This window comes from Schistocerca gregaria, chromosome 10 (assembly GCF_023897955.1).
Source record: "Schistocerca gregaria isolate iqSchGreg1 chromosome 10, iqSchGreg1.2, whole genome shotgun sequence".
In the NCBI taxonomy this organism is placed as follows: Eukaryota; Metazoa; Arthropoda; class Insecta; order Orthoptera; family Acrididae; genus Schistocerca; species Schistocerca gregaria.
In genome coordinates this window covers 222,613,724-222,637,191 of record NC_064929.1, presented here as the reverse complement: position 1 = coordinate 222,637,191, position 23,468 = coordinate 222,613,724, and the positions used below count along the sequence as shown (strand labels likewise).

The following is a 23,468-nucleotide window of genomic DNA, read 5'->3' as shown; positions in this document are numbered from 1 at the left end:
CAGAAAACTTCAAGTTAGGTCAGTTACAAACTTGTCACAGGGTGCATCATTTTTTTTTTTTCTGTTGCACAGCTAATACAAAGAACAAAAATGCACGAAATATCTAATTTTTTTTTTTTTTTCAAGCAGTATTTCCTACAAGTTTAGTATTCAGTGCATAATTTATGTCCAGCGGATAACACCTGTACAGTTTATTAATACAATACTCAAAATTTGCACTTTAAACTCCAACTCTACATATAACTGTTTAAGGACATACTTATTTCATCTGAAACCATCAATACTCTTCTAAATAGAGAACTGGTTTTCTTTCTAAATTCTGTCATTCAGGAAATATTACAAATCAAAGAATGTTAATGAGTCATCGTTCAAATTTCAAAACACAAATCTTTACAAAATCCTTTATTATTAGAATTTGGACTCCTAATATTTCTACATTCTAAAATATATGTTTTTACTAGAAAAGCATGATTTTTAATAAAATATTTCAAACACAAAAATTGAAATTTGTAGAAAAGTTATGGTTGGCTTTCTTAAAAAAACAAGGAGAAAATTACACGTCTAGAACCCCTCACATAGAAACACGAGCTTTCACTAATCAAACAATGGAAAATGCAGGATGGAATGTAACAATATAATGAAAAGTAAAGTTGCTACTCACCACATAGCAGAGAGAGCGACAACAGAAACACTGCCACACACAAAACAGTCGGCCAGTAAGGCCTTCGTCAAAAATAGATATCTCACACGTGTGTGCGTACAGACTCGTGCAAATGCAACTCGCAAACACGACTGCAGTCTCAGGAACCACACTGCGAGCAGCAGCAGTGCACGATGGGAGTGACGACTGGACGGGGGTAAGGAAGAGGCTGGGGTGGTGACGGCGAGGGATAGAATGGTGGGGGTGGCAGACAGAGAACTTAGATGGAAGGCGGGGGTGGAGTAGCAGAAAAGGAGAGAAATAAAAAGACCGAGTGCTTATCTGCGAGTTAGCATCTTCGCTATATGGTGAGCGGCAACTTTCCTTCTCAATATTTTTAGATTCCATCCTGGCTTTTCCATTGTTTGAGTGGATGGTGGAATGACGGCTGTGTAGTGCTGGAATGGGAACAGGGGAGGGGCTAAATGGGTGACGACAGTAACTAACAAAGGTCGATGCCACGAGGGTAACAGGAACTTAGGATGCACTGCACGGAACGTTCCCACCTGCACAATTCGGAAAAGCTGGTGTCGGTGGAAGGGATCCCTACGGCACAGGCTGTGAATCGGTCACTGACACGAAGGATATCACGATTGGCAGCACGCTCAGTAAGAGGGTAGTCCACTCATTTCTCGGCCACAGTTTGTCGGTGGCCACTCGGGCGGACAGACGGCACGTCGGTTGTTGTGCTCACGTGGAATGCAGCTTACCTTGTAGATCACGTGGCCGGTTTCAAAGGTAGCCCTGTCTTTGGTGGGATAGATTATGTTAGTGACCGAACTGGATTAGGTGGCGGTGGGAGGACGCAGGGGACAGGTCTCGTATCTCGGTCAATTACTGGCGTACGAGCGACGAGGTAAGGGATTGGGAGCAGAGGTCGTGTAAGGACAGACGAGTACACTGTGTAGATTCAGTGGGCGGCGGAATACCACTTTGGGAGGGGTAGAAAGGATTGTGGGCAGGACATTTCTCATTTCAGGGCACGACAAGAGGTAGCTGAAACACTGGTGGAGAATGTAATTCAGTTTCAGTTGCTCCAGTAATAGGTGGTAACGAGTTACGAGGGAAATGCCGCTCTGTGGCCAGGTGGTGGGACTTTGGGAGGTGGTGGTAGACTGGAAGGATAAGGCACGAGAGAATTGTTTCCGTACAAGTTTGGAAGGACAACGGTCAGCGAAGGCTCCAGTGAGACAGTCGGTACATTTCGAGAGGAACCACTCCTCACTGCAGGTGCGATGACCACAGGTGGCTAGGCTGTACAGAAGGGACTTGTTGGTACGAAACGAGTGGCAGCTATTGAAGTGAAGGTGTTGCCGGTGGTCGGTGGGTCTGATACGGACAGAGGTACTGATGTGATGACGACGAGGTGGATGATCTCTGAGGCGGAGGTCAACATCTAGGAAGGTGGCTTGTTGAGTTGGGTAGGACTAGGTTAAGCAAATGGGGGAGTAGTAGTTGTGAGGTTCTGGAGGAATACGGATAGGGTGTTCTCACCCTCAATCGTGATTGCAAAGAAGTCACAATGAATCTGAACCAGGCGAGGGTTTTAGGATTCTAGGTGTTTAGGAGGGATTCCTCAAAATCACCCACGAATAGGTTGGCTCAGAGTGAAACCGTGCGTGTGCCCGTAGCTGTACCCCAGATTTGTTTGTAGGTAATGGCTTCGAACTAGAAGTAATTGTGGGTGAGGATATAGTTGGTCACGGTGACTAGGAAGGAAGGTTTCGGTTCGGAAACCTTCGGGCATTGGGAAAGATAGTGTTCAATAGCGGTAAGGCAACGGGAATTAGGAATGTTAGTGTAGAAGGAGGTGGCATCAATAGTGACGAGCAGGACACCGTGTGGTAAAGGAACGGGAACTGTGCAGTCAGTGGAGGAGTGTAGATTCCGGGTAATAGGTTGACGGTGTCGGTCTACGAGACCAGAAGATCTCCCAGTGGGGGCACAGTACCCGGCGACAATGTGGCATCCTGTGTGGTCAGGTTTATGGACCTCAGGAAGCACACAAAAGGTAGGAGTGCGAGGCGTGCCGGAGGTGAGTAGAGAGACGGACTCCGGGGAGAGGTTCTGGGATGGGCCTAAGGATCTGAGGAATAGCTGGAATGGGGTTACTGTGGCAAGATTTGTAGGTGGAAGTATCTGACAGCTAGTAGAGTCCTTCTGCCAGGTAATCCTTGCAGTTCAAAACAACAATGGTGGAGCCTTTGTCTGCAGGTAGGATTATAAGGACAACATCAGTTTTTAGATGGTGGACTGCAGTTCTTTCTGCAGATGTAAGGTTAGTTTGCATGTTGAGGGATTGAGGCCTTTGGAAAAGACTGATATTTCTGTGTGGCTAAGGCTTCTGGAGGAAAGGTTCGTGACTATATAATGGGTCTGTTTAGATTATGGATTGTGTGTGGTGGTGGGAGGGAGTATTGGAGGGTGGGATAATGTAGCAGGTCTGCAAGACAGGGTCTGTCAACTATGAGGGGACACGGGGGACGTCGTCGTACAGGTGGTAGACAGAGGTACGAGTAGGAAGTGCGAAGGATGGAGAACTTTTTCAGGTGGTAGTGCGCACGTTGCTCAAGTTCCTGCAGGGCGAGAGTTCGGTTGTGTGTTATGGGTTCCAGGAATTTGAGATTGCATAGCAGGAGAATTTTGCAGATGGAGAGAAGGTACTGCCAGGAGGTTTGGGCACAATTGATACGATTTTGCAGGACTACATTGGTGAGGGCTAAGGATTGGCGGAATCTGAACAGGTGAAGGTCATTGTGGAAGGAGGGGTGGCAGACAAAGACGGGTAATTTGATGGTACGACCAATTGGGAGGATGGGAGTAGGTTCTGGCTAGAGATGAGGAAAATATTCTGTATTGACACAGATGAAAAGAGGAAAGATCCACAGTGGTGGAAAAAATGCAAAAAATTACGTAAATAACGTAGAATTACACCCGAAAAATTTCACAAAAATACAACCATATACATGTGAAAATTCATGAAAGGATGAAATGGATGCAAAAGGGGAACGAAGATGAAATCTAAGGGAATGGATGATAGTGAAAGGAGAAGACTTGCTAAAATTGATGTGAAGTCACTAGGATCAAAGTAAGAGCAGATGAGATGGATTTAATGGGTACAAATTGGGATAGAATAGAGAAAGATTGGGGGATGGAGAGGGGTTCGTAGGACGAGATACAAGATCGAGTGGCACCGGAAAGGTGCAGGAAATAACTTGCAAAACTACTGCAGAGTGATCAATCTGAAGGTGTAGGATTAACGATATCAGTAGGACTAAAGTGGGACATAAGATGCCGCACCGACAATCGACGTGGTCTCGTAGCCGTCTGTCGCGTGTGGCCGAGCCAGTTGATGCAGTGTGGCTCGTAAGTAGAGTATGCATTGCAGTTTGTAAGGCAACAAGAGAAACACAGGAAAGAAGAGAAAGCAGGGCAGACATAGAGAATAGTGATGCATTAGAAAATAGTAACAAAGGAAAACAGCACTGGGTTGGGATCGAAGAAAGGCCGTCAGGCAAAAATCAAACAACGGAAAATCCAGGACGGGATGTAAGAATATTATGAATAAGGAAGTTGCTTCTTGTCTTATAGCGGAGATGCTGAGTTGCACCGTTCGCTAAAGCTGTTTAAAGAATCTACTGCCACTGGTCAATCAAATTTGCTTTACGACCTGATGGCTAGCATTCCTGTCTTTTGTGTCATTACTGAATATGTAGTGGCTCTCTGTTTTAAAATGTCGTAAAAACTTTTCTACCGGTATCTTTACATACGTATAGTGAACATGCCTACCAGTTGGTCAAAAGTAAATTACAATCAAATGCAGTCAAGATGTGTCAGCTGCCTGAATTCAGGTTGTTAGAAATTGTGACTCAGTTGTGCAAGTTACACTTTCTCAAGCTATCGTGTAGCACTTCTTATCCGCAAACTGGTCATCACAAAATTGCTTTGTAAAAATAATTCTGCAGCAACTCAAATTTAGCTTTAACAGTATTATCTTCTTTATTAAGATTAAAAAAAAGGTTCCCTACAACTATTACCTCACCACTGGACTACAAAATAAAAATGCGTGTTCTGTGGCTGTTGCAGTACAGCAGCTCTTTTGTTACACACAGAACGTACGTCCCAAACATGATCTAAGAAATACAAATTACTTACTGAAGCAATTTACTGATAAAAAGTAACTCAAATAAAACACTAGTCATTTTTAACACTTTTAATTAAGATCTCCAGTTTTCCTTCACAAGCATTTCATTGCTCTTAAAAATACCACTTGCATCTCAGAGCATACCTCGGTGTATTCAACTGCATATCTAGGAAATGGCACACACTACAAACTGCACAAACCTTACGAATTTTGAGGAAAGCATAAGTAAACACCCTCACTGTCAGGAAAGCAATCACAGTATTAAATAGATCCACTTTTATTTATCAGTGGTAATTACATCTTCTATTAACAATTCCTACCACCGGTTTGGACAATTACTGTCATCACACACAACCTTTTCTCACTCACTGTTACCCCATAAGCACACCAAAAAGCGCACCGTACAAGGAACTAAAAAACTCCTATTTGTGGTCAGTTCGCACTTTTCACTCGTTCACGTGCCACAGGTATAAAAGTAACATTTTATAACAGATCAGAGGAAGGCAACAGCAAACAGTTCACACTAGGACTTCACATAAGGCAGAAATACAGGATTCTCAGATCGCCGTATGCCGTCGACTGACCGTGACGTGATAAAGTGTCGGAAGGTAGCAAAGAATACGGACAGACAAACTCGAGAGAAGGAGAAACAAGTTTCAAAAGTTTTACAAAAGACATATTTAACTCGAAAGCTGCGATACAATCAAACTTTATTTTTAAAAAGTATAAAAGCTTAGTATCGAGATGTTCACTTCATTGTCTAATGTAAACGTGCAGTACATAAAACAACAGCATCTACTACAGTTTTTTACTAACGATTTCCATTTTTATTCACTGTACGTATCACTAAATATTGCACATTTTGTGTGTGATTAACATCACAGTTGTAATATCTTATCTATTTGAGCATTCAGTTTAGTAATGCTTCAGGATTTCTATATATCGACACACTTTAAAGCCAGTCTGAAAGAACCTAGGAGAATGTAAATCCTTTCTGTGCCCCACGACACAGGGACGCTTCTCGGTTCACAACTTTTAGCAATACGCCACAGAAGCGACGTACCACTGCTGTCAGAGCTAGTGGACACCGTGCACTGTCATCTGAAGTTTTCCTCCCTAGTCGTGGAGGCTGCAGAAATCCAGCACCGAAGAGCTGGCCCATCGGCCACTCATCACAGTCACGGCAGGTGACAGTGTTGTCATGGCAATTGTCACAGAGGAGGAGAAAAGTTTTAGCGGTAGCAGAAGTACGAGGAAGGTGTCAAAGTGCACGGCAGTAGCGGACACTCGAGTTATGTCGGGGAGCGACGAAGCAGTGCAGCGAGTGCAGTCGCCATACACACATTTAACGACACGGCGGCAGGTCGACAGACCGTCATGTGACAACAGTATATGGCCCACCGTCAGATCCTGCCACGCAATAGAGTTCCGTCATGACGCACGACTGTGACACGGTTTCGGAAGATAGTACATTGGCTCCGAAGAAAATACCTCGTAAGGTCTGTACGTCAGAAAAATTGTGTGTGCTCGAAGAATACACTGTCAGCTTCAATTTCACCTCTAGAAATTTCACAATGTGCAACAACTGAATACTGACTACCTGCAACAACACATTTCTAAACGACAGTTTGCTAATGACAGCGAGTACGCGTCAAACTTCATTCGAGACCGTCGGACGGCTCACAGAGCCACCCTGCACGGCTTCACCACTATCCGTTACGCAGCGTCAAAGTTACCGTGCCGTACAGTGTGCGCTGTCGTGCCGAGGGGAAACGGACCTTCACTCTGACGACAAATGCGGTAACTTTATGTCAACACCTCGGCGACGTTTCCGGCTTCGAGTCCCCGCATCTCTAACGTCGATCAGTTGTAGAATTTTCGAACACGTATTATGTTAGAGTATAATGACTTTTCTGGAGACTAAAAATCTACTCTGTAGAAATCAGCATGGGTTTCGAAAAAGACGGTCGTGTGAAACCCAGCTCGTGCTATTCGTCCACGAGACTCAGAAGGCCTTAGACACGGGTTCACAGGTAGATGCCCTGTTTCTTGACTTCCGCAAGGCGTTTGACACAGTTCCCCACAGTCATTTAATGAACAAAGTAAGAGCATATGGACTATCAGACCAATTGTGTGATTGGATTGAGGAGTTCCTAGATAACAGACCGCAGCATGTCACTCACAATGGAGAGAAGTCTTCCGAAGTAAGAGTGATTTCAGGTGTGCCGCAAGGGAGTGTCATAGGACCGTTGCTATTCACAATATACATAAATGACCTGGTGGATGACATCGGAAGTTCACTGAGGCTTTTTGCAGATAATGGTGTGGTGTATCAAGAGGTTGCAACAATGGAAAATTGTACTGAAATGCAGGAGGATCTGCAGCGAATTGACGCATGGTGCACGGAATGGCAATTGAATCTCAATGTAGACAAGTGTAATGTGCTGTGAATACATAGAAAGATAGATCCCTTATCATTTAGCTACAAAATAGCAGGTCAGCAACTGGAAGCAGTTAATTCCATAAATTATCTGGGAGTACACATTAGGAGTGATTTAAAATGGAATGATCATATAAAGCTGATCGTCGGTAAAGCAGATGCCATACTGAGATTCATTGGAAGAATCCTAAGGAAATGCAATCCGAAAACAAAGGAAGTAGGTTACAGTACACTTGTTCGCCCACTGCTTGAATACTGTTCAGCAGTGTGGGATCCGTACCATATAGGGTTGATACAAGAGATAGAGAAGATCCAACGGAGAGCAGCGCGCTTCATTACACGATCAAATTAATGATGATGTAAATAAAATAGAAAGAAACTTCCACATGGGAATAATATATTAAAAACACAGATTCCAAGACTTACCAAGTGGGAAAGTGCCGGCAGACAGGCACAATGAACAAAACAAAACACACACACACACACACACACACACACACACACACACACACAGAATTACTAGCTTTCGCAACCTATGGTTGCTTCTTCAGGAAGGAGAGGGAAAGACGAAAGGATGTGGGTTTTAAGGGAGAGGGTAAGGAGTCATTCCAATCCCGGGCGCGGAAAGACTTCCCTTAGGGGGAAAAATAAAGGACAGGTGTACACTCGCGCACGCGCACACACACACACACACACACACACACACACACACACACACACACACACACACACACATCCATCCGCACATACACAGACACAAGCAGACATATTTAAAGGCAAAGACTAAGGGCAGAGATGTCATTCGAGGCGAAAGTACAGAGACAAAGAAGTTGTTGAAAGACAGGTGAGGTATGAGCGGCGGCAACTTGAAATTAGCGGAGGTTGAGGCCTGGCGGATATCGAGAAGAGAGGATATACTGAAGGGCGAGTTCCCATCTCCGGAGTTCGGATAGGTTGGTGTTGGTGGGAAGTATCCAGATAACTCGGACGGTGTAACACTGTGCCAAGATGTGCTGGCCGTGCACCGAGGCATGTTTAGCCACAGGGTGATCCTCATTACCAACAAACACTGTCTGCCTGTGTCCATTCATGTGAATGGACAGTTTGTTGCTGGTCATTCCCACATAGAAAGCGTCACAGTGCAGGCAGGTCAGTTGGTAAATCACGTGGCTGCTTTGACACGTGGCTCTCCCTTTGATCGTGTACACCTTCCGGGTTACAGGACTGGAGTAGGTGGTGGTGGGAGGGTGCATAGGACAGGTTTTACACCGGGGGCGGTTGCAAGGGTAGGAGCCAGAGGGTAGGGAAGGTGGTTTGGGGATTTCATAGGGACGAACCGAGAGGTTACGAAGGTTAGGTGGACGGCGGAAAGACACTCTTGGTGGAGTGGGTAGGATTTCATGAAGGATGGATCTCATTTCGGGGCAGGATTTTAGGAAGTCATATCCCTGCTGGAGAGCCACATTCAAGGTCTGATCCAGTCCCGGGAAGTATTCTGTCACAAGTGGGGCACTTTTGGGGTTCTTCTGTGAGAGGTTCTGGGTTTGAGGGGATGTGGAAGTGGCTCTGGTTATCTGCTTCTGTACCAGGTCGGGAGGGTAGTTGCGGGATGCGAAAGCTGTTTTCAGGTTGTTGGTGTAACGGTCGAGGGATTCAGGACTGGAGCAGATTCGTTTGCCACGAAGGCCTAGGCTGTAGGGAAGGGACCGTTTGATATGGAATGGGTGGCAGCTGTCATAATGGAGGTACTGTTGCTTGTTGGTGGGTTTGATGTGGACGGATGTGTGAAGCTGGCCATTGGACAGATGGAGGTCAACATCTAGGAAAGTGGCATGGGATTTGGAGTAGGACCAGGCGAATCTGATGGAACCAAAGGAGTTGAGGTTGGAGAGGAAATTCTGGAGTTGTTCTTCACTGTGAGTCCAGATCATGAAGATGTCATTAATAAATCTGTACCAAATTTTGGGTTGGCAGGCTTGGGTAACCAAGAAGGCTTCCTCTAAGCGACCCATAAATAGGTTGGCATACAAGGGGGCCATCCTGGTACCCATGGCTGTTCCCTTTAATTGTTGGTATGTGTGGCCTTCAAAAGTGAAGAAGTTGTGGGTCAGGATGAAGCTGGCTAAGGTGACGAGGAAAGAGGTTTTAGGTAGGGTGGCAGGTGATCGGCGTGAAAGGAAGTGCTCCATTGCAGCGAGGCCCTGGACGTGCGGGATTTTCGTGTATAGGGAAGTGGCATCAACGGTTACAAGAATGGTTTCCGGGGGTAACAGACTGGGTAAAGATTCCAGGCGTTCGAGAAAGTGGTTGGTGTCTTTGATGAAGGATGGGAGACTGCATGTAATGGGCTGAAGGTGTTGATCTACGTAGGCAGAGATACGTTCTGTGGGGTCTTGGTAACCAGCTACAATCGGGCGACCGGGATGTTTGGGTTTGTGAATTTTAGGAAGTAGGTAGAAGGTAGAATGTAGGAGTGCGAGGTGTCGGTGGGGTCAGAAGTTTGATGGAGTCAGGTGAAAGGTTTTGTAGGGGGCCTAAGGTTCTGAGGATTCCTTGAAGCTCCGCCTGGACATTAGGAATGGGATTACTTTGGCAAACTTTGTATGTAGAGTCGTCTGAAAGCTGACGCAGTCCCTCAGCCACATACTCCCGACGATCAAGTACCACAGTCGTGGAACCCTTGTCAGCCGGAAGAATGATGATGGATCGGTCAGCTTTCAGATCACGGATAGCCTGGGATTCGGCTGTGGTGATGTTGGGAGAAGGATTAAGGTTTTTCAAGAAAGATTGAGAGGCAAGGCTGGAAGTGAGAAATTCCTGGAAGGTTTGGAGAGGGTGATTTTGAGGAAGAGGAGGTGGGTCCCGCTGTGACGGAGGACGGAACTGTTGCAGGCAGGGTTCAATTTGGATAGTGTCTTGGGGAGTTGGATCATTAGGAGTGGGATCAGGATTATTTTTCTTCGTGGCAAAGTGATATTTCCAGCAGAGACTACGAGTGTAGGACAGTAAATCTTTGACAAGGGCAGTTTGGTTGAACCTGGGAGTGGGGCTGAAGGTGAGGCCTTTGGATAGGACAGAGGTTTCGGATTGGGAGAGGGGTTTGGAGGAAAGGTTAACTACTGAATTGGGGTGTTGTGGTTCCAGATTGTGTTGACTAGAATTTTGAGGTGTTGAGGGGAGTGGAGCTGGAAGTTGGGAGAGACTGGGTCTGTGTGCAATGAGAGGAGGTTGAGGTTTGTTGGAAAGGTTGTGGAGGGTGAGTGAGTTGCTATTCCGGAGGTGGGAAACCAGGAGATTGGATAGTTTTTTGAGGTGGAGGGTGGCATGCTGTTCTAATTTGCGGTTGGCCTGTAGGAGGATGCTATGTACAGCCGGTGTGGATGTGGGAGAGGAAAGATTGAGGACTTTGATTTGGGATTGGAGTTGACGGGTGTGTTCATTGGCCGAGTCGATGTATAGGTGAAGGATTAGGCGGGTGAGGGCTATGGATTGTGCTGTTTGGAACTGGTATAAGGACTGATGGAAAGAAGGATTGCAGCCAGAGATGGGAACTTTAAGTGTGAGGCCTTTGGGGGTAATGCCAAATGACAGACAAGCCTGAGTAAATAAAATATGGGAGCGTAATCTGGCTAGGGTGAAGGCATGTTTGTGGAGGGAATGTAAATAAAATTTCATGGGGTCGTTGTAGGGATGTTGTGAGGTTGACATGGTATTAGAAGGTGGAAAGGGTAATATGAGGTTAAAGTGAAAGTAAATAGAAATTTATATAGGGAGAGATAAAGGTGTGAAAAAAGTCGAAAAAGTGTTGGTGTGAGATGAGCTATGTTGATCCTGTGCTGAACTTAGGTTGGTGAACAACAATGGGCGCAAAGGTTAGGTAGTTGTGTTGTCTCCAGATCACGTTAAAGGGTGGGGAAATTCAAGAAAATTTCGAAAAAAGTTTCGAAAGAAAAAAGTTTCGAAACAAAAAAGTTTCGAAACAAAAAAGTTTCGAAACAAAAAAGTTTCAAAAGAAAAATGTTTCGAAAGAAAAATGTTTCGAAAGAAAAATGTTTCGAAAGAAAAATGTTTCGAAAGAAAAATGTTTCGAAAGAAAAATGTTTCGAAAGAAAAATGTTTCGAAAGAAAAATGTTTCGAAAGAAAATTGTTTCGAAAAAATAATTTCCGAAAAAATAAAATTCGAAAAAATTTTTCGAATAAAATCTCGAAAAATATGTGTGTAAATGTATTCAAAGGACTGGTTGTGTACTGGCAGGTTATGAGAATGAGGCTAACAGTTGTTTGATGAAGAAATAATCACGTGTAAACCTGTGGGAAGCTGCTAAAAAATGATCGGTTATGTGGGAAAAACGGGAATGGAAATAAAACGAAAGTTGTTGGAAATAACTGAGATGGTTGTTTAATGGGTGAAGGGAACTGAAGCTGTGAAATAGTATTCACGAGTTTACACGAAATGTTTGTAAACTTGGAACAGTACATTTTATAGCAGCGGTTATGTTGAAAGCGTTAAAAAATTTTTAGGTTATGGTTTGGAAGTAAATTACGTATTATTGAGTATAATAAGGCAGGATAAAATGTATGGTAGATTACGGAAAAAGGGAAGATGAATACAAAGTGAAACTACTTGTACAAACGAAAAGAGGAAGTAAGATGATAGAGAATATTTCGAAATGCAACAGAGACAATAACAAACGTAATTGTTGGGTTCAAATTAATGATGATGTAAATAATATAGAAATAACTTCCACATGGGAAAAATATATTAAAAACAAAGATTCCAAGACTTACCAAGCGGGAAAGCGCCGGCAGACAGGCACAATGAACAACACACACACACACACACACACACACACACACACACACACACACACACACACACAGAATTACTAGCTTTCGCAACCGATGGTTGCTTCTTCAGGAAGGAGAGGGAAAGACGAAAGGATGTGGGTTGTTGTTGACCTCCATCTGTCCAATGGCCAGCTTCACACATCCGTCCACATCAAACCCACCAACAAGCAACAGTCGTTCGGCCACTCACCGCAACAGACCTTTCAATTTTTGACTCCCGTTTGTCGAGGGTGTCACCTACTGTACCAAACAGAACACGGCAGCTCGGCCAGAAATGGAGATATAAGAGGAAATCGCCGACCTTCCGGGAAACGTGTTGGGCCATCGTATACCAAACCTATAGCGACGAGATACCAAATGCGTGGTGAAACGTGCAAATCTGAAGGATGTAATCTGTAAAACTGATGTGTGTTACTACTGCCAATACTGGCCAACATATTTTGAATGCCTAATTTTTCCAACAGAAATTAATCTCTCTATATCAGCAGCTATTAAAACAACAGACAAAACAACAGTAGGTGATGAGCGAGAAAAAGAATGACCGTATAAAAACTTTGCTAAAATGTCTAACACAAACACCAGCCTGTTGCATAAAATAGGATATAATTTCATTACAAAAAGTGTTTATAAAACGTGAATGCTTATCATTTTCCAATGCTGAAGGAAAACACGAGGAAGTACAGGCACCTGTATAAGAAGCATTCAGTTCTCTGTGCAAATAGAACAAGAATAAGTAACATAAGACCAAGAAGTGGAAAGAACCACAGATACTGTATCTAATTTAATTTTAAACTGCTTAAAGTTATTTCTTCAAAGTTTGTTTTATTTTTACCTGTTTCTTAGAGTTTTCCAAGTTAAAAATATTCCTCTTCATCGTTTCTACCTCATCCTCCAATTCTTCTGTCCTCCCTTTGTGTTCAGCTATTAAAAAAAGAAAAAAAATTAATAATGGAAAACGATTAAAAAGACTGCACAGGTTTCACTGTGGGGTGATTACGATGTAGGCAAAGGTCACAAACTGTGTCACAGCTCTGATTTTCCAGTTGGAACAAAAGAAGTGACAGCAGTGGCAGTTCGATTTGTCTGCGCACAGCAATGCTGCCGACAGTGCTCCAGACTGGTCTACAAAAAAAGGACAATTATTAACATAAAATAGTTTAACTTCTTTATTTTTAACATTGCTGCCTCTCCAATTTGTTCCAGCAGCCACCATTCTGAACACCAATTCTGCTGACACCAATGCTAAGCTCCCTTTCTCTAATCTAAATAAATAATTTTAACTTCGTATCAAACTTTGTAATTATAAATCAAATTTTGTACTTCTCGAGTTTACTGTATTTTTATCCACGAGAGCTCCCACGTAATTGTTTAATCTCTCACCCTTTCATCACGTTTCACTCCTTCGAATTTTTTATCTGCTTTCATTGACGGGCAAAAAGTTACTCTGCCGGGAAAGCACGTGTAACTCGGACAATTTATTTTTATAAATTTCAATTATGTTCAGAGAATTAATGTATAACACTCGTAAATAATGGCAATCTAACTTTTTCGTAATATCGTCATTATTCGGTCCCGGATTTTCCACAGTAAATAACAAAACGTACAGGTGGCAACATTAGGTACAGCCAGCAACAAAACGTACAGTTTTTAGCACTTCATTGGCTACAGAGAATATTTAATATTTACACCTGCAAATAAGTTCACTGTTTTCACATATTTATTAAAATCCAATGTGAGTGGAGTGATGCTAATTACAAATGCTAAATACAGGGCGAGTTAGAATAAACAGTCATCAGCATCTGGCTGCAATGCAGCAGATGCCACCCCCTCAGCATCAAACGTACACTGCGAAACCACTTGTTGCGAAAAGGTAGTCCTCACAAGGAGACACATTCAGGTTTCTTTGTCAAGTTTATATCTGTCACAGCTTTGCCATCTACATCCCAGTCTTGCTTCTATTTTTGTCACCACTCTTGTGACCAGTTTGATGCAGCCTGTCACAACTTCATCTCATCACCTTACAGTCACACTTACACCCAACATCCTCCCAATTATTTTCACTTACTTCAATTTCTTCCCTTCCGTAGAATCTTTTCCCCTCCACTGCCTTTCCGGTATGGTCTCAGCACTTGTCCTAGCATCCTTTACATTCTCTTACTCAGTGTTTTCCGCATATTCCTCCGCTTTCCGATTCTTCCTTAATTTTAGGCATACTTATTGGGGATCACAGACTCTACGTCTCAAAAGTTGCTCTCAGATAGGACGGACAGACGGATCAACAGGGTCAAAGGGAAGAAACTTCGGGGTCGTCGGCGTGTCGAGCTGGGAACGGCCCCCGAGAGGAAGGTCACAGGACACGAATCCCGACAGACTCGACCGTATCCGAGAATGGAGAAAGAAGACAGGTGGAAAACCGGTACGAGTGAGAGAGGGTTAAAAGGGTGAAAGTGCGACAGTTGCCCCACCTGGAAAGTAGCCGGAGACCTCCGGGACAGTCTACACGACCGGGCACACGTCCTCCGCATCTGACCGGTGCTTTACCACGAGAAACTAGTTACGAGGACGAGGTAAAATCTCCGGAAAGAGAACAATAGTGACGAGTCTGTCACACGACGACACGTGTAAAAGAATAAGAAGAATTAAAAATGTATGAATGGCAGGAGCCAGAGCGGACCACCGTCTAGGGCACCTGCAGGGCCCTCGGGTTGGAGCGGGCAACGGGGCACTTCTCCGATCTCGCGAGTGGCGGACGAGGCCGATGTGCCCTACGTCACAGAGAGGAGTAAAAACCAGTTTCGCAAGTAAAACGAATCGGGTACTTCGGTGTCGTTCACTAGCACCGGAGACGGTGTGTCCGTAACTTTGAGGTTTCACTGTAAGATGGTCAAGTTAGGGCGTTCCGTCAGGATGTGAGCCACCGTGACACAGGTGACGTGGCCACAAGTCGGCAGAGAGTGACCCGCAGAGGACAGTAGATTTCCCGTGAGAAGCACGACGGGAAAACTGCCACCATCTTGCGGTCTCATTTACGGTTCACAATTTATTCGGAGATCGGCATTCCGAGTCTCCGACAACTGTCGGCGTAGAGTTGACCGGAGGTCCACAATTTCTGGTACCTCCGTTTCTTAAGTCGGCATCCCAGTAGCAGACGGGGCTAATACGTGGCTGACGGTTCGAGAAATCGCCACGAATTCTACAGTGAATACACTGCACCCGTTCGACAGGGAGCACAGCTCACTGCATCTTACTCGTGTGTAGGCAAAATCTGTACATCTGCCAACTGCAAAGCAGACGGCATATACTATGTCAGAGACCGAAAAAATTTCAAGGAGGTCTAGAAATGGACAGTGAAAAACTGTAGGTTCTACGTTGTCTTTCACTCCGAAGGAAAGATCGAGGCAGATCCGAGGACGGGGTACGTACTGTCGGGCCGCACGCTATTTCTCCCCGACAGATTCGACGGTGGCTAATGGCGGACTTCAGAGCAGAAACTCTGCAAGCAGACTGCGATCGTGGCTCCGGACCTCGGTCTCCACCGTGTGAGGTAGATCTCTCTACCGGAAGAAAAGACAATGTAGTTTTGGTGCTCAGGGGAGCACAGAACACGTATCGCACAGTCGAGCGGCAGTTGTCGGCACCCTATCTGTAGGAGGAGGACGCCGGCCTCCACGATTGTGCCGTTCGTAGGACCGGTCCGTAAAGCACCAGTCCTAAGTCGAACTGCACAGTGGCGTATCGGATCCACACCCGCAATGCCGAAGGTGACGGTGAGCAGTAGGGCGAGCACCCAAAATAGAGACGCGACTCGATCACAGCTGTGTAGAAGAGTACAATGGTCTGCATCCAGCTGAGACACTGAAGGGATCAGGTGCTAACAGTTCGTTCGCTACTGTCAGTGAAGGGGGGCAGCTACACCGACCGGGTATCGAAGGCCGATCCCAAAAAACCCCACAACCTGAAACATTTGCTCTTCGAGACAGAGCTCCGGTCGGGAGCGGACAGTGCGGAGGCGAGTCCTCTGTGTGGCAGCCTGCTGTCGGCACCCACAGTCGAAGAGCGACACAGATGCACGAGTCGTCACGATAAAGGGAGAGTGAAACTGTAGACCCTGTAGCTGCTGCTAGACCGTCCATAGACACTCGATACAGAACCGTGTGGGACCCCATTCTCTCATATACGGGGTGTACTGCGGCAAGCACCGACTTGAACCCGGAAAGTACACCGAGACGAGAAGTTCCGGATCAAAATTGGGGGTCGGCCCCATATATCCCGCTCAGAGAAAACGAGGATGTGCCGATGCAGTGTGGTGCCTTAAGCCCTGTGCAAGTTAAAAAAGACAGTGATAAAATGTCGGTGCCAGGCAAAAGCCGATTGAATAGCACACTCTGAGAAGACCGAAGTGTCAGCAGTAGGTCAGAGCCAAAAGACCCCGAGACTCGAGGTACCGACACGGCCGTCGGGCCACCGTATGTTCGAGAAACTTGCAGAGAACGTTAGTGACAGCAAGTGGGTGATTGCTGTCCGTCTCGAGGACCATTTACCCAGTTACACTACTTGGACGATCACGCTTTGTTGCCATCGGGACGGGAGCTCACCTCCGCTACAGATACAGTTGAAAATAAGTCTTTGAGCATTTGGCTGCAGATGTGAATGTGGTCGGGCCCTGGAGCCGTATCAGTACAAAGGGCTAGAGCACCCAGGAATTTATCTCACATAATGAAGCATTTTGAGGTTCCACGTGACCTGTAGTAGGTGGTAAAGGAAGCTGCTCTACCCACTGTTTGAGGGCACAAAATACAGGCTGACAATTCTCAGACACATATGCTCCAGCATAATAGAGAGCAGAATGTTCGGCAACAGCGTCTGGATCAGAGTACACATCACCGTCTGTCTGTCAATGTCATCTTTAGGTGTTCTGTTAAGCTGTACACTGTACGGCCCTCTGCAGCAGATATAATTTACCTAACTGTAAAATGGACATGTGAAAATAAATGTGTGTGTGTGAGCAGAAGTTTTACTGTGTCCTCAATTTCAGTAGTGTGTACCAACATTGTGGTGCCGAAACCCGGGAATACGTGAAAAGATAGAGTGCTACTACACATTAAAGAGGACTCGATGCCGGCGGTGAAGGTTTCCAGTGACTTCGATCTCAAAATCCGGTCACACCACGCCACATTCAGCTAACACAGACAAGTTGCAGCATTGCTCTGAAACTGTAACAAAGGACACTACGGGTCGATTATTTGTACACGGTGTTACCTGTTGCACGTTTGTCGGCGGTAGAGCAATAGAGGGCAGTTGGCGTATTACTTGCAAAGAACAAAGAGGGCTGCTACAGTAATAGTAGACTGCAGCACCATCTGTTAGTAACAGCGACCGATTCTAAGGTTTGCCGAAAATTGAAAACTGCACGGTCGCGCCATCTGTTGAGAACTGTAAACGTCACTAGGTGGCTGCTACGGCTCACACCCCGGGTCAGCACCGGCCCTTAGCGACACCATCCGACTGACGGCGGTGTCTCGACCCACAATGCACTCGCGTGACAGAAAGCAATATCACCGACTCGCTACGACAGAAGCGGTAGCTACAAACTCGGGGAGGCTGCGGAGGAAGCGGACGACTCTGTAATCGGACGCGACACGTTTCGTCAGCCAAATAAATGCCTTTGACGATTCTACAGCAGCAGAAGAAGTCTAACACATCTAGGAACGACTACAGAAAACACTAGAAGAGTTGGCCCGACTCGACGGTACAATACAGGACTTGCCGGATGACTAAATACGAAGCTGACACGGAAGCTTCTGACAAATATACCGATAAGTGCAATGACAAATATACTGATAAGTGCAATGACAAATATACTGATAAGTGCAAACGCGCCCTCGAAAGGTGAAAGGTCTTCTACGAGGAGTGCACTCAGAGGACAAAAATGCAACATCGGCAGCTCAACAACACGCCTGTTCAAATGGCTCTGAGCACTATGTGACTTAACTTCTGAGGTCATCAGTCCCCTAGAACTTAGAACTACGTAAACCTAACTAACCTCAGGACATGACACACATCCATGCCCGAGGGAGGATTCGGACCTGCGACCGTAGCGGTAGCGCAGTTCCAGACTGTAGCTCCCAGAACCACTCGGCCACCAGAGCCGGCAACATGCCTGTACGGAAATAAAATTGCCTACTGTCAAACTGCACCAATTCTCAAGGGACACAGAAGTTTGGCCTCAATTTTGGAGCAATTCAGAGCTTCCACAGACGAGAATCCGACGCCGTCAGGTACGAACAAGAACGTATTCCTCCGTAGGTATCTCTATGGGGAACCTAAGGACTCCGTTCATGGCATTGCTGTTACAGCAGACTAAGAAATATTGAAATCCAAATATGGTGATAAGAACAAAATTATCCACAATGACCTGGATTTCTCGGAGGATCTTAACACTTGGACCTCAGGCAGTCCAGAGGCTCTCAATTCCACGTACATCGAGTGCCATAAGCACATCCGAGCACTCCTAGCACTAGGAGGAAACGGGGGCTCTTAATGGAGAATGCTCATACCTAAACTTGAAATAAAATTGAGACTATGACTTCTAACTTCACACACAGAGTTTCAGTCACCGTTCCACGACTGAATCTCTCCGACTAAGTGTCATTGGAAGCACTACTCTGGAGATAACAACTTTCGAATCCACTTACAGTTCGTCCCTCTCGAGGAGGAAGGTAAAGTTTAACATGATGGGGTGTTCCACAAATTCCTGTGAATCAGTGAGAGCCTTTGAAAGCACAAATAATTTTTCACAGCAACCAACAGTGCCACAAGATGTGGGAGATACGGCCTCGACGGGTGGCACACCGCTCGCAGATCCTAAAGGAGACACTGAAGATCTACCGACTGGGATCCCGGTTGCAGCCAATTATTACCGGAGAAGTGTGACTTCGGAACAACCGATCGAGGTATCGCTATCGTCGGTTCTTCTCCTGACAATCTTCGGATAAATTCTTTGTGTAAACAGATGTAGTACCACCGTCGGCAGAGCGACGGTCAACTTTATTCGGGGCAGTCGCAGCGATACGTCTGAAGAGTCAGAGGAGTCGGAGACAATCGGGATAACGGAACACCGAGAGCGAGCGTCGACACCCGCGGACCACCCTACTTATCGAGAATTCCGAGAGTCGTACTGTGCGGAAATGGCCGCCGAGTCTTATCGTCGTCTCCAAAGAAGAATACGCTTTTCTCCTGCGACCGCACGACTGCCGAAGTGCGCCTTCGCTCCTCACAAAACGAGCTGCGAGGGAACGTGGAGCTGACAGTCACTTACTGCGAGACCGTGTCGAAGTATATTAAGAAGGATTGCGTAGAAGAAGCGCCTGAGGACTGTACAGCTGGAAGCACATTCTACCTGCCACACCGCACCGTGAAGATACACACCAGCAGACGTGTGAAGTACAGAGCAGTCTTCGATGTACCGTCACGTGAGCCCGAGTGTCTATCGCTGAATGGTGCTCTCGAAAAGGGACCAAATTTACTTTCGGATATCCTGGCAGCCTTATTACGATTCCGCACACTTCGGGTGGGATTAGTGTGCGACGTGGACAGAGCTTTCCTGCAGTTAATCTCGAATGAAGGGAACAGAGAGGTCATGAAGTTCCTCCAGTATTGTGTCGAACGAGCTAAAAATGGGGCGTACGTGACCACAAATGACGTGATTACGTATCGCTTCAGACATTTGCTATTTGGACTTGCACGGAGACCGTTCCATTTGTCAGCTGCCTTAAGGGAGCTAGTAGCACTAAATAGTGAAAAATATCCACAAGCTTCGGGACTCGTAAACAACTCAGTTTTCACAGACGATTTCGTAGCGAGTGTTACAGACGGTGACACCGCTGCAACTATTTACCGTAAAGTGATCGAACTCTTCCAGCAAAGAAGCCTTCCGTTGTCCAAATGGTTGACTAATGCGAATGATCTGAAGACAGTACGGGATTTCGAAGGACGCATAACAAAGTCCACAACCCAAGTTTTAGGAATAAATTGGAACTCCACTACAAACTGGTTACCGAGAGAAATGTTCTTCGAGCAGCCGCTCAGTTTTACGACCCCCTCGGCACGTTCACTCCTGTCGGGATCGTTTTGAAGCTAATGTTCCGAGACGCGCGGCCGAGGGGTCTTGCACGGGAGGAAGTTTTTCCCACAGGTCTCGCATGTCGTCGGCACTCATGGGTTTCAAAGCCTCGTCACTTGTCATCACTGCATATTCCTAGACGGATAGGGATGCCAGTCACAGGTGGCTCTGCAGATATGCGTATATTCCGTGATGCCTCTGAAAGTGCCTACAGTGCTGTTTTGTACATAAGGACAGCTACGGAAACTGGATACACTGTGCGCATTGTCTGTAGCGAGAACACACTGGCTCCTATCGACAAGGTAACCCTACTCAGGTTGGAGTTACTTGCTGCCTATGTCAGATCACAACTCCTTCATTACTTTTGCCAGGAAACAGGGTTTGATACTGGCAGAGCTACCTCATGGGGCGACTCCGCAGTCACTTTCGAATGGGTACGGAGTGATCCAAACAAATGGAAAACTTTTATTTGTAATTGAGTGACAGAGATATTGACATACACCACATACGGCCAATGGAGGCACTGTTCGAGAAACCAAAATCCTGCAGATCATCTCACTCGGGGACTAGAAGCAAATCTGATAGTCACTCTCGATATCTGGTGGTGTTGTCCACCATGGCTTACAGAAGACGAGCAGTTCTGGCCACTGGACGTCCCAGCTCCACCTCCACCAATGCCGGGAGCCGAAACGAGAGCAAATATCGCTCTGATCACCATCACTGAACCACTAATGGACATAGCAAGGTTTAGTTCATATTGGCGAGTAGAACTGCCTCCGTATTTCGATTTATCAGCACAACAAGAAATAAAAATAGAATCTCTCTTTGAGCACTTTGGAATTACAAAATGCCCACATGTGCTGGATTAGAAGAGGAAGTATTCACTGCCAAACTGTCTGCACTGTTTAAGGGAGAACAATTACCCGAGGAATCGAAGATCGCTCGATACAATCCGTTTATATCGGACGGCATCCTTCGACTCAGCCGTGCTGTCGCACTCAGAGAAGCGTCCAATTATATAGGATGCACGTCACATTTTCACTGAGCTTCTCATCGGACACACACACGTAAGACTGCACCATCTCCTCGTGCAGATCACGTTAGGGGAACTGCGAGAAGAATTTTGGATTCTGTGAGGCTGACAAGCTGTTTGGAAAATTCTTCTCTCTCGCCTACCATGCGAGATAACACACAGTCATCGGTACGAAGAGACGGAGGCTCCCCTACCACTAGACAGAGTTTGGCCTCCGAGACCGTTTGCAGTAACGGGCATCGATTTTTCTGGAGCTTTGTATGTCAAATCTGGACATCAAACAAAGAAGTCGTACACGGACCTATTCATGTGTGCAACAACACGGGCCATTTGTACTGAAATTGGACGGCTGTGCAATGCTTTGCAGGACGTAGGAGCCTACAAGTCACCATCTACCCGACATTCCACGTAGCCACGAGGCCAACTCAGAACTGTCCGAGCTTTTCAAAACTGTGCAGCGTACTGACAGACAGCTCTACTGCGCCCACCACGGAATCACTCGGAAATTCGTACCACCACGTGCAGCTCGGTGGGGACGCCGGCGGTAACGCACGGCAGGCTCTGTCGACAACTGCCCGAAGAAAGTTCTCGGTCACTCCCAGGTGGACGGTGAGAGTCCAAACATCACCTCATTCCGTACAGAATCCACAATAAACTCAAGACCTGTCACTCGAGGAGAGAGTGATACTGCACTGACACCAGCCCACTTTTTAAACGGTGGGAAATTAGTAACAATTCCACATGGGTCAGAGCCGGCAACTAGAAGGGACCTCGCCGGAGGAGTTCCGACTCAGACAAAAGGTCGACGAGGACATTTGGCACAGGTGGAAGACCGAATAGCTCCTGCTGCTAAGACAATACTGTGAGGTGAAGGGATACCCTTCGCAAAGGAAACTGAGGATTCGAGAGCTCGTCCTGCTCCGAGAAGACGGAAGAGGTTTGCGGTCAAAGAAGTGCAGCACAGCAGAGACAGTAAAATACAGTGCACGGTCATCGGCCAGCCGGACAGTGCGAAAATCTGTCGAGCAGTCCGGCCGGACGTACCCCTCGAGGCGGACCGGGGTGGGGAGGTCGGGGAATGAAGACTCCTAAGCCATCTGTCAGTGTACTGTTAATTCTGTACACTGTGCTGTCCTCTGCAGCAGATATAATTTACCTAACTGTAAAATGGATGTGTGTGTGTGTGTGTGTGTGTGTGTGTGTGTGTGTGTGTGTGTGTGTGTGTGTCCTAACTGTAAAATGGATGTGTGTGTGTGTGTGTGTGTGTGTGTGTGTGTGTGTGTGTGTGTGTGTGTCCAGAAGTTTTACTGTGTCCTCGATTTCACTTGTGTGTAGCAAAACCGTTCACAGAGCTAGTAGGCACACACATGAGATCCTGCTGTCCACAGAGGTGTAGAATCTTCACCCTCACTCACAAAGGAGAGTTACGCGGCTGTAGCGACGTACCGTTCCCGGCAATCTCGTTTCAGTCATTTTACGGGACGGTGGATAAGGGCACGGAGGCGTTTAAAGGCGAAGACGTATTCCACTTACGGGTGTCGCTAACAGTGTCGGAGAGCCCGGCCGTAATCTCTGACGGCCACGGTGATACCGCGGATCACCGAGGTACCGTTTGCGACGAGGGGAACCCGATTAAAAGGGGACCACTGAGTCGGGGGCCGAAAGAATCACCGCAGTTGTGCTCAGGACGACCGCACCGATACCTCCATATCGCGAGGAGCGGAGAGAGACTGCAGTGGTGAAAGCATCCCAGTCGTCTTCGGAGACAGCCCATCTCGGTGGAGACCCGCGACAGTGATGCCGAGGGCCAAAACTCACTCCAATGGACAGATGGGAGAAGACCTGGGGTGTAAATAGAAAAGTCAGACCTATATGCCACACTGTAGTGAGTGGGAACACAACTATTCGAGAGACAAAGACTGAGTGCCGTGAGCTCGTTTTTGACCGTTTACTGCAACCGGTAGTAGTGGTTTCACCTCCTGAAGGGTTGCGGGTGTTGAAGTCACTCAGTCTACACCTACATCTACATCCATACTCCGCAAGCCACCTGACGGTGTGTGGCGGAGGGTACCCTGAGTACCTCTATCGGTTCTCCCTTCTATTCCAGTCTCGTATTGTTCGTGGAAATGAGGATTGTCGGCAAGCTTCTGTGTGGGCTCTAATCTCTCTGATTTTATCCT

The 23,468-nt window shown here is 46.4% G+C and overlaps 1 protein-coding gene across 4 annotated transcripts in view; it reads right to left on the bottom strand.

The window, feature by feature from the left end:
• LOC126293555 (plectin-like) overlaps positions 1 to 23,468 on the bottom strand; it is a 210,774-nt gene that overhangs the window by 116,623 nt on the left and 70,683 nt on the right. For all 4 annotated transcript variants that reach the window (XM_049986828.1, XM_049986830.1, XM_049986829.1 and 1 more), the window contains one exon: positions 12,966 to 13,054. In XM_049986828.1, coding sequence (XP_049842785.1) covers positions 12,966 to 13,054 — 89 coding nt within the window. The remainder of the gene's footprint in view (positions 1 to 12,965; positions 13,055 to 23,468) is intronic.